The 16215-nt window shown below is 47.3% G+C and overlaps 5 protein-coding genes across 5 annotated transcripts; 1 reads left to right on the top strand and 4 right to left on the bottom strand.

The window, feature by feature from the left end:
- Positions 1–137: 137 nt before the first annotated feature.
- H6S33_000088 (uncharacterized protein) lies at positions 138–2646 on the top strand (the record flags this gene model as incomplete). The annotated part of the gene is made up of 6 exons (XM_044832305.1): positions 138–504; positions 594–667; positions 748–895; positions 947–992; positions 1125–1777; positions 1850–2646. The coding sequence occupies 6 exons, from the start codon at positions 138–140 to the stop codon at positions 2644–2646; spliced, it is 2085 nt and encodes a 694-aa protein (XP_044699647.1).
- Positions 2647–4292: 1646 nt separating this feature from the next.
- On the bottom strand, positions 4293–6583 carry H6S33_000087 (uncharacterized protein; the record flags this gene model as incomplete). The annotated part of the gene is made up of 2 exons (XM_044832294.1): positions 4293–5854; positions 5917–6583. 2 exons carry the CDS (start codon positions 6581–6583, stop codon positions 4293–4295), a joined length of 2229 nt encoding a protein of 742 aa, XP_044699646.1.
- A 2595-nt stretch (positions 6584–9178) lies between these two features.
- H6S33_000086 (uncharacterized protein) lies at positions 9179–10547 on the bottom strand (the record flags this gene model as incomplete). The annotated part of the gene is made up of 4 exons (XM_044832283.1): positions 9179–9460; positions 9517–10263; positions 10329–10384; positions 10511–10547. The coding sequence occupies 4 exons, from the start codon at positions 10545–10547 to the stop codon at positions 9179–9181; spliced, it is 1122 nt and encodes a 373-aa protein (XP_044699645.1).
- A 1639-nt stretch (positions 10548–12186) lies between these two features.
- H6S33_000085 (uncharacterized protein) lies at positions 12187–13539 on the bottom strand (the record flags this gene model as incomplete). The annotated part of the gene is made up of 3 exons (XM_044832272.1): positions 12187–12413; positions 12474–13335; positions 13396–13539. The coding sequence occupies 3 exons, from the start codon at positions 13537–13539 to the stop codon at positions 12187–12189; spliced, it is 1233 nt and encodes a 410-aa protein (XP_044699644.1).
- Positions 13540–14296: 757 nt separating this feature from the next.
- Positions 14297–14902, bottom strand: H6S33_000084 (uncharacterized protein; the record flags this gene model as incomplete). Its single annotated transcript, XM_044832261.1, has 2 exons — positions 14297–14677; positions 14732–14902. The coding sequence occupies 2 exons, from the start codon at positions 14900–14902 to the stop codon at positions 14297–14299; spliced, it is 552 nt and encodes a 183-aa protein (XP_044699643.1).
- Positions 14903–16215: the final 1313 nt, after the last annotated feature.

Genomic DNA, 16215 nt, shown 5'->3' with positions numbered 1-16215 from the left:
CACGCACCCTTAACCCAGGAACAACAACTCTATTACCCCCATTACCTACACATCCCATTCACATCCCGACCGAATAACGAGTGTGAAGTTCCACCAAGTCTCTCAGTCTACCACAACTATACTGCACTTGGTGAACTATGGGGAACACTTCCACAAAGGAACGCTCGATGACGCCCCCGCACGGAGGCCACCATCATCTCTCGTCTACAGCCCTTTCCTCGCGAAGGAACGGTGGTGGTAACAATGGTGGGCCATCGTCTTCCGGTCGCCTTTCGGGCACTCTGCTCTCTAGTGGGGGCGCGGGAAGCAGCGAGAGCTATTCAAGCAGGGGGAGGTCAAGGCATAATCTAGAGAGTTCACTGTTCGGACTAGGCCTGACAAGTAGAGAGACAAGGGAGCGGGATAGAGAGGCCGAGAAGGAGGCAAGAGAGCAGAGGAAGATAGAGCGAGAAAAGGAACGACTGAAAGAACGTGAGAGGAGTCTCAGGGAGGAAAGCGTAGATGGTGAGTACTCCACATCTGGTGTTTTGACAGCTAGATTTAAGGACGCGGGGGACAACAAAGTGGCGGCTGACCTTATCGGATCTTGCTAGGGGGTTTCCTGGTCACGCAGGGAGTTTATACCGGTGTTGAGGACTTCAAGGATAAGATTGTTCGACATTTAATGGTACTTACTTCCATCTTTAACACATGAGCCTCAATATGCGGCGATCAGGTTACTAATGCGACCTTTTCGTTTTGGTGTAGATCGAGCGACGGCTGGCACCTTTCTTCAAAGGGCTCGATGACCACGAGCCTGACTGGACCGACGCACAGCTTGTTGCTGCTGTCAAAGGATTGCCCATTCCTTCACCGGATGCACAAATACACACCGAGACAAAATCTCGATCTCCCAGTAGGACTCCCGGCCCCTCGGATTCGGCAAACAACCTGACCGTCCCCATAGCTTCTCGTTCGCGTTCGCAATCCTACACCTCTGAAGGCTCCAACAGGTCTGCTACCTCCACGCCATCATCATTTGGGTTCTCCTCCAGGGCCAGGGCCAAAACTTTATCAATATCGGCCCCGCGCAATCCTACATTGGCAAATACAACTGGTCCTGCTGAGATTAACGAGCCTTCTAGAACTGTCGATGGTCGCCCTATAGAGGCCGTGCTCTACAAAAATGCAACAGAATGTCCAATTTGCTTTTTATATTACCCGCCATATTTAAATAAAACAAGGTGTTGCGACCAGGACATTTGCTCAGAATGTTTTGTCCAAATCAAGCGACCAGATCCCCACCATCCAGAACACCATGAAGGGGATCAGCCAACCGCGTCTGATGAAAACGCTTTAACAGGTACGGCAGATCAACTCATTTCCGAACCGGCAACTTGTCCCTTCTGCGTAGAGCCCGAGTTCGGTGTTATATATACCCCACCGCCATTTAGGCGGGGTTTGATGTTTGCCAATTCTCAATCTCAAAACCAAATACCATCTCCAATGAATTTTGGGTTCGCTGATGGATCCTCTTCGTCTCTACCGGGTCATTGTTCGGGGACGCCACCATCTTTTCCGTCAAGTCCAATTACACCCACAGGAAAGCGACGCTTGGCATTGGGTGTAAATAACCCTGAAGTTGTCACAACTGACCGCATCCGACCCGACTGGTCCCAAAAGCTTGCCACAGCACGCTCTCATGCTGCTAGACGAGCAGCAGCAGCAACTGCTTTACATACAGCAGCATATCTTATGGGCCCTCACAATCCACCAGCCAGCTCAAGCAGTACCAGCGGTGGGTTCTCATCGCGGCGATTGATCCGAAGAGCGGTGCGTGATGGTGGAGGTAATAACAATCCGGGCGCAGAAAGTGATACCCCTTCGCCGGCTCAAAGTGGAACTGGCACTCCTAGAGATGGCCACCATGGTGCCGGGGGATTAACTAGTCTGACAAGCTTCACGGAAAGATTAACAGGCTCGGGAAATTTCCGAGATGGATCCACATTAGGGCCCTCAAGTGCCCATCGTGATAGCAGCTTGTTCAATGAGCGAAGAAGTCGTGTGATCGATCTGGAGGAAATGATGTTGATGGAGGCTATCCGTCTTTCTCTTGCGGAGGAGGAAGAACGGAAGCGGAAAGTCGAACTGGAAGAGCAGAAAAAACGTCTTGCCGCCCCTAGCATTTCTACTAGAAATGGGTCAAATATTTCTCTCGCCAGTAGCAGTGGTAGTGTCGAAGGTAAGGGTAAAAGTGTCGACCGATCTTTATATCCGCAGGCCAGCGCTGCCGGCGCTTCATCTTCTTCAGCAGTAACTACCAACTCTCGCCCGCAACTTACAAGTGGGGGGTCAGGATCCGGATCCGGAGCTAGCGACACAAGTAGCTTTAGGAGCCTCCCGGGGAGCGACGATGAAGGGATGACCTCCGAGAATGCGGGGAGTGGAACAGAGACAATGTTCAACTTTCGCAGTTTGGCGGAGATGATTGTCGAGGAAGAAGGAGGGAGGGTTGACGTCGATGGACAGGGCGAATTTGTAGGGGTGTCGAGGGACGAGGAGAGAGAGGGTAAAGAAGACGCCGAGACTGCTGAACACGTCGAAGATGTTGCCCATGATTTGAGGGCAAATGGGAAGAATGTTACTGAGAGAGCAACCGAAGCTTAATGGACTACAATCAACATCATGTGTAATGAGGAATGCGAAAACGATTAACTGACGAATCCGGAGAGGAAACTCCACAAGTATGTGGTCTGAGTACTTTATTAGACAATTGACGAAAGCGATTACGCCCTATTTCGGTTTCGGCCTATATTTTCTTACACTCAAGTATATATGAAGCGCATTTCGGAGCGTATATAAAAGAAGGAAGGGGCTTAAGAAGAGATACGGAACACGGGAGGCGGAGAGAGGAAGCAGAGGTCTACGGACGATAGTACAATGATACTTGAGAAACCAACGAGAAACGACAGGCGTATTTTTCACGGGCGCCAGTGATAGCGGGTATTCATTTTCTTTCCCTTTTTATTTCATATTCCTTTGTATTCATCTGGACTGGCTTTGGATTTGGATTTTTTTGTTTGTTTGTTGGCGGAATTCATCGTATTCTAGCATTCCCCTCACTTCAGGTCAGGTCTCTCCTTTGAGTCTGTTTCTTGATGCTTTCAAAGTTGTCATCAACCTCCATAGCTTTTGTTACGGATAGTTTTATACCTTTTTCGAGTTAGTATTTGAATCTGTTTCAGTAGGTGTGAGGAGGAGGAGGAGGAGGAGGAGGTTGTATCGTAAGTTACGTTGTAGATCGTTCTCACCATGATGTTGATTTCAAGTATTATTGTGCCTGTCCATGCCCACAAAGCTAAGGCTGCGGGTAAAAATGACACCAGCGCCACGTTGCGCTATGCACGCTTGTTTTGACGTCTCGGCGTATGTACCTGCCGATCAAAATAGTGCGCTGTATGTAGATGTGGTCATCAAAGCACGCGCCCAACTCAGTCGCATGAGCCTATGAGACAGTCTTCATACCTACTACCTACATATCTGACTTCAACAGCGTCAAATATTTTCTTTTTTACGGATTTTAGACTCCTTGCATCAATTTTAAGAAGCCCTCTTGGGTATACACCGTAATCACTAGTTGGGTTAATGAGAAATACATACTTCCAGGTTAGTCAAAAGCTAGGCAATCTGAGCTAAATCTAATATGAGACTAGATCCAAGAGGATATTGATGAGCTTGACTATAAAATCTTTGGTTTTGTTATTGTAGGGGAGAATGTGCGTATAGATAAAATATCTGATATATTAGTCGATCTGGCCAAAAGCAAAAAATGACAAGACAGTCTTAAGATCTGACTCGGGTGCGGCTTACAGAAAAGCCCTCTGAAGAAAACAAATGTTCGAAAGACAGGAATTAAGGCTAGCCGAGCAAACCCAGCATATTGAGACCTTCAAATTAAATACAAGACAACGTCTACAGAAACGAATAAGACTGGGACAAGATATATATCCGCTGAAAGTTATCAAGGATACATGTAAGAGTTTAATGACATGTATGTTTCACGAGTGATACGTTATGAATATGTCTAAAGACGGATGGATGACAGATCGGCAAACAAATCATTGACCGCACATCAAAACATACTATTTCAAAGTAAATTTTCCAACGATGCAGTTTATGCCATAAGTTTACACCGGACAGACCAGTCTCTTCTAATATTACTTTGCCGTAATTCCGCTCTACATCCCAGACACCACTCACGCCAATAGGAAATGTTTATGAAATAAAAAGAGGTTTGAAAAAATTACTGAAATCTATTCTCTTCTCTCACCGCTTCTAACCCCTTCTCTCTCCAGCCACTTCCAGGCGCCATCCCTATCACCTGCTGCCTCCTCTACCGCAGCAATAGTAAAGGCTAAATCATAACCCCCGCCCTCATGCAATGCGCTTTCCGCGCTCATCCACTCGGCCATTTCCCTCCTTTTCTTCGTGGTTTCATCTACACACAAACTCAATGGGACACTTGTATCCAGAAGTTTATCCGTGATGGGTCTAATGATTGGGAACGCTTTCGCAGTGCTCATAACCCCATCCGGCTTCACCCCACTGTTCTCAAGGCCTGTCTTACACATATCGTTCTGACACCAGGACTTCCCACAACCAGAGAGTAGCTGTTGGAGAAGCTTCCGCTCGACACGACGCTTTAGCTGCGAGCCTGTTGGGTCATACCCTTGTGCATAAAGGGGGCCGAAACAGAACCCGCAAAGTCCGAGGTCGTTCCTTGCATTTTTAGGTGTGCGCGCACAGTTGGGATTTCTACAGACCCTTGGAAGACTTTTTGATAAACGCTGGAGGTCGTGGTTTTTGAGGTGATTTTCCATATCACGCAGTTTTATGATTCTTGAACAGAGATGGCACTCGGTTGTTCGTGATCCGCATTCCAGTTCGTGTTTCGAGAGTCCCGTCATGATTATCTCTGCATTTGGTTGTGACCCATCGCCTTCTCCATCCTGAGGGACGAGAAGATGGCAGAATTTGCAAAGGATTATTTTACCGGGGCAAGTCGTGGTTCTGTGAACAGCAAGGTCGGGAAGATTTGCAGCTTCATAAGGACATGAAGTACAGTGCCGTGGGTGATGAAAGATTGATGCGTGTTTTTCCAATGCTGAGGGGGCATTAATCCCATGTGCGCTGCATTGCGGGCAGTGCCAATGCTGCGATTCAGTGCCGCGTTTAAAAACTTGGTTGCACTTTTTGCAAACGTGATTGTTGCGTAGGCAAAAGTTTTCGTGTAGCATAAAGGTGCGTGCGGGTATCCACTGAGTGCAGTTGTTGCATTTTTTGTAATCTGGTCCTGGGGGGAGTCCATCATTTGTGGGTGTGTCAGTTTCCATATCCTCGGAGGACCCGAGCTGTGTGATTCTGAGAACATATGGTCTTGTGGATTCATCTTCTGATTCCTCGTCATCGCCCGCATCAAGGGTTCTGTAACCATGGATGCCGAAAGATAGTGTAGTTAGATCAACGAGCTCAATATTTGTGGGAGCAATTTTTATGCGTTTTGGATACGAGCTCCCAAAATCTCCCCATACATGTTCGTCATCGTGGGGTTTGCGATGCTGCTTCGACGTTGAAACAAAGATATCTACTTCATCACCGTCTTCCACTCCATCGACATCTATTATGAGAGGCAGATCCCGCTTCCACTCCTTGAGCTCATAGAAATGGTAGCCTCCTGGTAAAACTTGGCCTTGAACAGGCTCGTCGATTTTGACTACCCCGCCTGTGCTAGCCCCGCCTGTCTTACGTGCTATTCGCTGTTTCAATGTTTCTCTTGCTTGCTCTTCTGATAAAGGTTCGATGTCGACCTCCAGATCTACTTAGATGTCAGAGGGCCGATTTAAAGTCTGAAGCAATCAACCACAGGCAAAGACTTACCAGTATCGACGATGCAGACCGCCTCCTCAGGTTCTAGTTTGTCGATCAAGAATCTAAACTCTCCGCGGTCCCCCTTCCCCCGGCTGTTTGTCCTTCCAGCAACTGACAAAATCTCACCTACCGTCAAGGTTGTAAAATGCATCCTCAGATGCCGCTCTAAAAGCGCCTTCCAGTCTTCGTCATCGTAACCAGCTTCTAGAGGTCTAAGCCGTACGTGCGTTCCTTTGGGCAAAGATTTTGAAACAATAGTGATCTTTGCTTTCTCCCTCGTGCTCCCCGTCTCGCCTTCTCGTAACGCCTCCTCGTGTTTCTCCTCAAGACCTAGCGCCTCTCTTAGAAATGGGGATATTCCGACCTCCCCCTCGGCCGCTGAGAACTCCCGTGGTACCGCATGCGAGAAGCGGTTATTTGCAGGATTATAAAGCCTAAATATTAACGGATGGGGCAGCTGTTGATTTCGCTGTTGTGGCTCCTGCGGTGTATCCCATGATTCAAGATCTACAACGGCTGGCGGGGGCTGCGGTGCAGATGCTGATGCGGCGAGAAGCTGTTCGAGGGCAGACTGTGGTAGTAGGATTTTATCGCCTGTTAGTGAGACCGGGGTGTCTGTAGAGGCTGTTACCGATAGCTGGCTGGACCAGTTGAGGGATGGAGTAGGAGCTACCATCGGAAATATCAGGAGGCATGTAGCTATTTACTTAGATGAGAAGTTGAGGTAGGCAAGGGACGCCGCTTCTTTAGTAGTGGGGAGTTGAAGAGGTGGCTTACGGAATGAGGCTTAAAAAGAAGGTACGAGACATTTCCATACAAAATGACATAGCCCGGTGTTACTACCGTAGAGAATGATTAATGATCTACATAGATACATAAGTACCTACATTTTAATCTGGCACCGTGAAACTGGAAAATCGGTCATTGGCAACAAATTTGGCTGTGAATAAATTGGCTGTGCCTTAGACGGTCAGTCCGAATCACAATCAGTGGCTGATGATGATACGCCGAATCACTGAACCCGGCAACCCAAATCACAACCTGTGACCGAACGTGATACGATAACTATACTCTGTTAAACGTAGTTAGTATACGTATTCATACTCTCCTTGAACGTATCGGTACTCTGTATGATCAGTAACGGAGCATAGTTGTATAAGTTTTCTCTAGGTAATGGCGAGCTCGGTTTAAAGGCGAATAAAACCAAACCGCACTAGCTGGTTTACAAACTAAAGAAATAACCATGCAGGATATATTGACCCAGAAAATTCTGTACATATACCCAGGCTCTGTTCTGATTTTTAATGTGTGGCTGTGCAAGAACTTACCGTGCGTCATAGGTGATCACTCGCTCATGATCACTTACGGAACCCATATCTGATGAAAACAATAATGAAGCTGTTCTCATATTTCACACTATGTGGTCCCAACACAGCACATCTAGTAGTACATCATGATATTATTGAGCAGAATTCAAAGTTAAATCGTGGTCACAAAATACCACACAATGCCACACAATGCCACAACACCACGGTGTAGCTAGTGTAGATCGTACCACCGCTTCCCATATCCTTCGTTTCTTTACGATTTATTTTTCCGACGTATCTATTATCTATACCAGGTGGTGTGTTACCCCATGATCCTTTTGTAGGAGGAGCAGTAGTGACTTTATCGGCGGCGCTGGATCCGGGCCGCTTCTAGTCCCCCCATCCAAATTTGATTAACTTTCCGGTTGGTTTTAACACTACATATATCCAGGGTTGTAAGTTGTAGTATTGAGTCAGACTCTATAAGGTCCTAACGAAGAGCTTAATGGGTCAGATCTTACCATAAATAGATCAGATTCCTTAGCAAAAATTACTGTCTAGGGAGAGATACGACACAATGAGGGAGTCCATCTAACTTAACAGAATTATATGACTTTTTACGGATGCATCTACAAAAATGGCTTGGAATTTAAAGGATTTGACCTACTCGAATTTGTTAAGCTTGAGTCAAGAGATATGTGCCGTCATAAAATATCACTCGGTTACTTTAGAGGTGTGCTGTTTATTTTGTAGCTATAGAGCCTGAAGGGCGCCTCAGTATAGTGAGATATAGACGGGACATATTTGGTAGCTGCTAGATGCTTTTGGTGCTCAGTCGGCAGAGGTCTGTCATATCAAATATGGATGTTGTTGCGTATGTATGGGTCGGAGTAAAATCAGCTTTACTTTACAATTTGGGTATGATATTTATCAGGTTCTAGTCTAACCAAGCAGTAAATATCGGAGAATAGTCGAGGAGAAGAAACATGAAGCGTGAGATACATAAGGAAACTCTCAGCTCTCAGTCTCTACCCTTCCCACGCCGCCTATTTCTCTGTTTGCATAGTAAGTAATAAGGAGTAGTGTCGTGCCTTGCTGCTATCTGTGGAGCTGTGTATCAATTTTAGTGAGGTTCTGGCATCTTCCTCAAGCAACAATCGGTCTATGGCTTCGTGTCCACCTCGCGCTAATGTCCAGTATAAAGAGCTGCACTATATCCACTATTATTTCGGAAATTGCCGGTAGTACCGTTTCTATGCTCATGTGCAGGCACAGGTGCGGGTACGGGTGCCGGTGGCTCAAGTATTGGTATGGGAATGATTACAGACTGTGAAAGTGGGCTCATGGTTGTGGTTCTGCCCGTATCTTCGTTGGCCATGCACAATGTTCTCTCTTTTCTTTGATATAGCGTCATAAGATCATCTTCTCGAGTCAAATATGCGTAAATTTTAAAGCTGAGGTAAATCGAACACTTTAGGGCTTCGGGTGTCAAACCCTTTGGATGTGATTAAAAGACTTGCATTAGCTGTACCACCACCATGCATGATATTGGCCGGTTGGTTGCTAACTAGGGCGAGGATTACAATGCAAAACATAGTTATGCGCGCCTGCTCGCATTACATGAAGTAGGCATGTAGGGTCTGGGATTTAGACCCGGTGGGCGATGCCTCATGGGCTCTCACTCACCTATAATTTGTAATCCTACATACGGCACACCATATGCTAAATTTCTTTCACACCATACATATATCAACTTATCTGACTATAGCATATCAAATTGCTAATAGGTCTTCTTTCCTAGATATTATTGGCAACAACAAGGACATTATATACTCTCGGATACTTTGCAAAAAACCACGGGGAAAATGAAACAGTTTTTTTTATTGATATCAAAATACAGACCGCACCTTTTTTTTCTTTCTCTCAACCGTAATAAAAGGAAACCCTAAACCCATTGCAACCGTTTACTCTTCAGCCTTTCTCTTGGTTCCCGCACTGCTATCTCTGCCGGTTCTCCTTGCCCTCACAGCCTCAGCAAGCCCCTCGAGCATTTCAACGGTAGATGGCCAATCCACACAGGCATCAGTGATTGAGACACCCTTCTTGAGCGCACTGACACCTCCTTGCTCAGCAGAAGGAACATCCTGGCGGCCCTCGTTGATGTTGGACTCAATCATGACACCAACAATACCGTCTTCTCCGGCGCGGATCTGAGCGGCGATGTCGGCAGCGACAAGAGGTTGATTCTGAGTAAATACTGTTAGTATTAAAGCATAGACATGATGTTTTAGGTGTGATTTACCCTGTGGTTCTTGGAGCTGTTCCCGTGGGAGCAGTCGATCATCATGATCTCCCTCTGGCCCTTCTTCTTCAAAGCCTCCTTTGTGGCCTTGACATCATCTGCCTTGTAGTTAGGGCCCTTCGCACCTCCACGCAGGATGACGAAACCGTGCTCGTTTCCGGTAGTCCTGGTGATTGCAGCAAGACCTTGCTTCGTCACACCCATGAAGTGGTGAGGATGGCTCGCAGACAACACAGCATCAATGGCGACCGTCAAGCTCCCGTCAGTACCGTTCTTGAATCCGACGGGGAAGGAGACACCACTAGCCAACTCTCTGTGGAGCTGGGACTCGGTGGTCCTTGCACCAATGGCAGCAAGTGACAGCAGATCAGCGAGGAACTGGGGGGAAACAGTGTCCAGCATCTCGGAGGCAATAGGCATTCCCATTGAGGTAAGATCAACGAACAATTGTCGGCTCACTCTCAAACCCTTGTTGATCTGGAAGCTCTCGTCAATGTCCGGGTCGTTGATGAGACCCTTCCAGCCGACGGTTGTACGGGGCTTCTCAAGGTAGGCTCTCATGACGATGACCAAGTCATCTTGAAGTTTTTCTGAGACAGCCTTGAGACGGCCTGCGTACTCGAGGGCGGTTTCAGGGTCGTGGATGGAGCAGGGTCCGACAATGACGAGGAGTTTGTCGGTCTGGCCGGTGATGACAGCAATGGAGTCCTTACGGCCTTGGAGAACGGCAGCTTTGGAGGCAGCGGTCTACATGATGGTGTGTGAGTCATACTAATATTTCTTTCATCAAGAGTGAGGATGGGAGCTCCTACTGCAGGAATTTCGTGCTGGAGAAGACTGGGAGGAATCAGAGGATCCTGTCCAATGACTATTGTGGTTTTCTATTAGCTACGGTTGCTCAATTGTACCAATCTCGGTGGTTGCAGTTATTTTATAGTAGGCGACAATGTTTTGAGTGGAAATAGCAGCTGCATAGCTTGAGAAGGTGACTTACCGCGGGAATCTTCAACTTCGTCAACCGAGGGAGTCATAGCTGCTGGCGCTGTGGTGTTTATTGGCGAATCAATTACAATGGCGAAAGGAATTGCTTGAAAAAAGCGGGGCGAAGAGAGTTTAATAGAGTGGGTATCTATCGCATCAAAGGAAAAAAAAATGTTAGTTCAAAACCCAACCAGGACCCCTCGCCGAGCCCGAGCAGCCGCAACCCGAGCCTTTTGTATGCAGGAGCCACTCACCACAAGCAAATCGCAAGCTTTAAAAATTCCACAAGGTTAATGCGAATGTTCAATGGACAGATGAGGAAGAGTGAAGAGGAAGAGGAGGAGATGGGGAAGAACTTAAGAGGATGAGAAGAAGGAGGGGCATGAGTCAAGTACTCCATATTTCCCCTCTTACCACCACTGCATTCAAGGGCTGCACCCTGATCAAAAGCATATTAACACCATTCGTCTCTTAATTCTCTCCACGTTGCTTTTTTACATGTGTAATAAATAATTGTCGGCTCCTCTCATGTCTGCGGCCGGTGTTCCTAGCATTCTCGCAATATAAAACTGCATGTAGCTAGTAGCGAAACGGCAATTTTGAAATCCTTGGAACTCCTGCCCAACCCTGGGAAAAGAAGCACGTACTCCAGAGTACTCTAAATGCATCTCATCTACCTATCACAACAGCCATATTTCTCCTCTCCCACACTCGTAATGCTCCCAGTTGGTGTTCCACTGACGAAGTTTAAGGTTGCGCTTACGTAAGTAGCATAATCACTTACCTGTTGTTTGGGTCTGGATCCTTTTTTTTCTTTCGACATGGCCGAGGTGAGAAATCGGCACACCGTGGCGGATGACCGGGCGGTTGGGTATTTGACAAACAGATGCAGTTCTCTACATGCCAGATATAGAACTTAGTTTTTAGGGCGATTGAACTACACATCCGTGAAATTATCTAGGGCACGTACAGTGCAAGCATTTCCCCTTCGAATTCAACCTTTCCCTTTGATGTACGCATATATTATCTACATGTTTGTGTATATGTATGTTATGTGAGTGCGTGCACTTCATGGATGTATGGAAGAAATAGATAAATCTCCATTGCGCGGTAGGATCGTGGTGGAGAAGGGATGATCATATCATCGTTGTGAAACAGATCAATTTGGTTTAACATAGATATATGGATGGGGTGCCCGTCTTGTCTATCAGTAATCCGAGGAGTTAAAGCGCAAAGAATAAAGAGGGATGGTAGCACTGATGCGACTCGTGAAGAATCATAGGGTGTGTGCAGGTGAGTACAGGTACGTACTGGGTATCATGAGGTTGGGTATCGTAGTCAGGTCAATGATTGCGGTGCAGGATCACTCGATAAGCTTATGCAGCTCCATCACAGCATATCACCCGAACGTGGAATAGGAATGGTTTCTAACACTATCCTGTTTGCTGATCATTGTGGGGGCTGGGCATGAGACTAAAAACATGAAATTTGATGCTTCAAGTTTTAAGTGATTGAGCTCAGCTACTTGAACTACATAATATTACGATTTTTCCCCACCACGCAACACAACCACAATCAAGGCAAACATGAAACTTCATTACCGTACCCATTCGCTTCTAAAATATTTTTACAAAAAATCCAGACCCGTAAGAAACCGAAAAATAAAGAAAATCCCCAGAAGTACGCTGTCTATTCCCTGACGATCAAACTGGCCAAACCTTGACCAGTTCCAATGCACATACTGATAACACCAACATCTTTTCCACTTCTTCTCAACTCGGGCAGCAGTGTTGCGAGCTGTCTAGCACCAGTAGCACCCAATGGGTGTCCTAGCGCAATGGCTCCTCCGTTAGGGTTTACCTTTGCCATATCAAGACTGAGCTTCCTGATACAGTACAATGCTTGTGATGCGAATGCTAACAATTTAATCAGTATGCTGTATAAACCACCGGCAATTAGAGAGAAATTTAACAAACCTTCATTGAGCTCCCACACATCGACCTCATCTACACTGACACCCGTCTCCTCCAACAACTTTGGGATTGCCACGGCTGGTCCAATGCCCATCTCATCGGGCTTGCATCCGGCAGTCTTTGTCGCTACGAACTTCCCGATAACCTCGTATCCCAACCTCTCAGCCATATCTCTCCTCATCATCAGCGCCACTGCCGCTCCATCTGACACTTGTGATGAGTTCCCTGCCGTGCTCATCCCATCTGCCTTGAACGCTGGCTTCAACTTCGCCATCATCTCCAGACTCGCGTTGTGTCTGATACCATCATCCTGCGACACCATCTTCTGTGTCGTAACCGGGTTCGCCGGATCAGTGGCATCAATCCACCTCGTCACCATTGGCACAATCTCCCCATCAAACTTCCCCGCTGCCTGCGCAGCGCTCGCCTTCTTGTGACTCTCCGCCGCAAATGCGTCCATATCGCCCCTATTCACGCCGTATCGCGCACTCACGTTCTCGGCAGTGATACCCATAGGCATGATACAATCCTTTGCGTCCTGGTTGGGGCTGTCACGGAGCTCGGGGGAAAGGTCTACAGGGATGGCCCGAGATCCGTAGTTCCGGGTCATGCTCTCCATACCTCCACCGATACCGATGTTGATGGCGCCGGCTTGGATGGCATAGGCAGTGTTTGTGATGGCTTGGAGGCCTGACGAGCATTGCCGGTTTACAGTGTTAAATGTTGTAGTGTATGGATAGCCAGCGTGGATCATTGACATGCGACCGGCTTTAGCACCGCCGAGCTCCTGGAGGACGGAACCGATAGTGACATCCTCAATGAGGCGGGGGTCGATCTTGGTGCGGTCGAGGGTAGATTTCAGGACCTGTGGATGAGAATGTCAGTTATGAATATAGAGCGAGACCAAGGAGGCATTGAGACTAACGTGGGCAAGGAGTTCTTCGGGATGCGTGTCTTTGAAGCCTCCCTTGTGTGCTCGTGTGACGGGCGTGCGAAGGGCTGACACGAAAACGACATCGTTGGCAGACTTCTTCAGGATATTCTTGAGACCTTTCTGGAAGAGTGCCATTTTTGCGGGGTGATATTAGGCGATGATTAGGTGAGTGATATTAGATGGATGAAGTGATTGCGAGCTGCCAGTGCTTCCTTCCTCTGCTTCTGTCTCTTGTTCCAACGGCCAGGACACCCTCCTCCTTTCTCAGGGACCCAGGGACTCTTATATGGCATCGCATTGTCGGTGAGAGCCCTGCTGCAAATTGCGGGGACGGGAGACAAGAGAGAGAGGATTCTCGCCTGCTTGCGGTGGCGGCCGTGGGGTAAGTGCCGGATGTCGGGTACTGTCGGTGGTGGCCTCGCTGGGGGGTGGCCTCGCTGGAGGGTGGTTGCGGGTAAATCTTTAGCCGGAAGATATTCACACGAGAAGCACAACAAAACAGAACAGCCACCGCGGCCAAGGAACAAATGGTAATAGTAATATCAATAGTAATAATAAGAGTAATAATAATAATGCTTCAGCTGGTCTTGCTGTGGCTAGTAATTACACAATTACTAACTATACGTAATTCTACAATTACAAGCATTAATTGTTAATAAAATCCAGTTCCAAAGACTCCGGGGTATAATGCAGCGATAGTGTACCGGGGGTAAAGAAAGAATGAGAAAAAGAGGAATAAAAACGAGTGGTAAAAATGCAGCACTGTAGTAAAGAGGAGAAAAACAGCAGTCTAATAATAGCCGCAAACCTCCCCTATTCCAGAAAAACAAACCTCATGGCCGTAGACGAAGTAAGCAAGAAATGGCAAAAATAAATTAGAAGAAAAAAATCATCAGTAATGACTATAATGTCCCGGAACTCTTAGCCTGCACTTCTCACAATCCCCTCTAAATCCCATTCTGAACCCAGTCGCCTTCTTCTTTGTAACTGTCTGGTCCATATCAACATCTCCACTCACCTCCAGCCGTCCCATCACCTCCGTCGGCGGGCTTGTAACCACGCTTGGCATTGCGTTTTGCTGTTTTTGCTGCTCATGCTGCCCATCCATCACGACATCTTCATCGCCAAAGTGCACCGCGAATCTATCGGTTGAAGAGTCGCTCTCACTGTCGCCGATGGGTGGGGACGGCTGGTATGTATTGTAGGAGTTTTGTGAGTTCTGTGGGGCAACAAAGGAGAGCTGGAATGCAGGCTGTAGATCTCGTCGTGGTCTCTGTAGCATGTAGTCAATATCTTTAGCTCCACCCGCCTTCTCTCTCTTTCATACCTTGATAGTAGACCTAGCATCGGCTGTAGGAATCTGCGGTTGGCTTTCTGCGTGCGAGGGATCTTCTGCGTTGGACCCTGAACGGCGGCGTCGCTTGAGAGTTGTTTGAACTGGCGAGGGGGAGGCCTGAAGAAAGGGCCCCGTGTTGATATTACCCCCGTTGGCGAACATATATTGTTGTGGTCGTGTGCAAAACATAGGAGCTAGTAGAGCAAAAAATGTTATGTTTGGATTTTGTATTCAACCGACGACGTCACGATGAAGGTGAGTTAGGAACTGAACACTAGCAGATGCTCTCCAGATGTGGCACTAGCTGCGCATGAAAGATCTAGAAGGGATTTCGGAGAGTTTGGCGGGTGGGAGGCTGTTCCTGTATTTTTTTTTTTGGTTTTTGGTTTTTTTCTCCTCCTTCCAAGAACGTATGTACATAAGCCTGAGTGAATGAACGGAGGTTTGATCTTCTTGATCCTCCCAATTGGTTTTGACGGCTGGTGGTTGTGTTACTGGTGTGGTGTTAATTGTGCAGGGATGAAACACGTGATGGCGCGTTGATTGGGCCGCGGTTGGCGTTTACGTGGAGCGCTGTACGCGCAGACGCGCTTGGTATATGCATTAGCTCCATGTATGTATGTATGTAGAGCCTACGAGAAACAACCACCCACTGCATAGCCTCCAATTGATGGGACAAACAGTCGCAAGGTCATTCTGGATACTTTCTAAGGTTCTCTGAACTTTAGGAAGATTTGGGATTTATCGATTGTGTGTTTCTTCGGAACAAGGATTTGGCTGTACGGATTGTTTCACCAGATCTAGATCGACACCCATATCCGATACGAATTACCATGGCCCCAGAACAGTTAAAGAAGGGGAAAGACATACTATGTATCACCTAACCCTTCTGACAAGGCGTTCCCAATGTCGTTTCTGTGACCCGGTACCAGGCTGAGATGTGCATGTGGCTGCAACTTCATCTATTCCTTCGTCTGGCGATTGCTACTCCACCTCATACAAGTTTTAATGTCAGGGAGGGGGCGGAATTTTGTTAATTCTCTCTTAACTTACTTTGCCGGCGGCGACACCCTCAGCACAAGGACCTCGGTTGGAGCTTGTTCACTGCCAGTACGGGGTTGGAATTACACTAATGAAGATCTGTGGATGAACGAGCCACTCAGTATCTAACTCAAAGGATCTATGACCATTCAATCACACTCAAAACGTCTATAGAAGAACCAGAGAATCTCCTTACATCACTGCTTCATGACTTCAAGTTTGGCTTTCATTCCGCCTTTCGAAGCGGCCACAAAGCCAAAAGAAATTCTCATATCTGAACACATAAGCTACGAACCTACAAGGAAAAGAGGAACAGTGAAGGGTCTTGCGGTTTTCCCGGGACAAAAATTATCGATTGGAAACGTCTACACATAAGAGGATAAATGGACTTGAAAATCGACAAAAACCATGGCCTGACTCACCCTCCCAACGTC

Source organism: Morchella sextelata (assembly GCF_020137385.1).
Source record: "Morchella sextelata strain SCLS chromosome Unknown scls_1, whole genome shotgun sequence".
NCBI classification, from domain to species: Eukaryota; Fungi; Ascomycota; class Pezizomycetes; order Pezizales; family Morchellaceae; genus Morchella; species Morchella sextelata.
The sequence above is the reverse complement of the archived record's forward strand: the minus strand, read 5'-3'. Positions and strand labels throughout refer to the sequence as shown.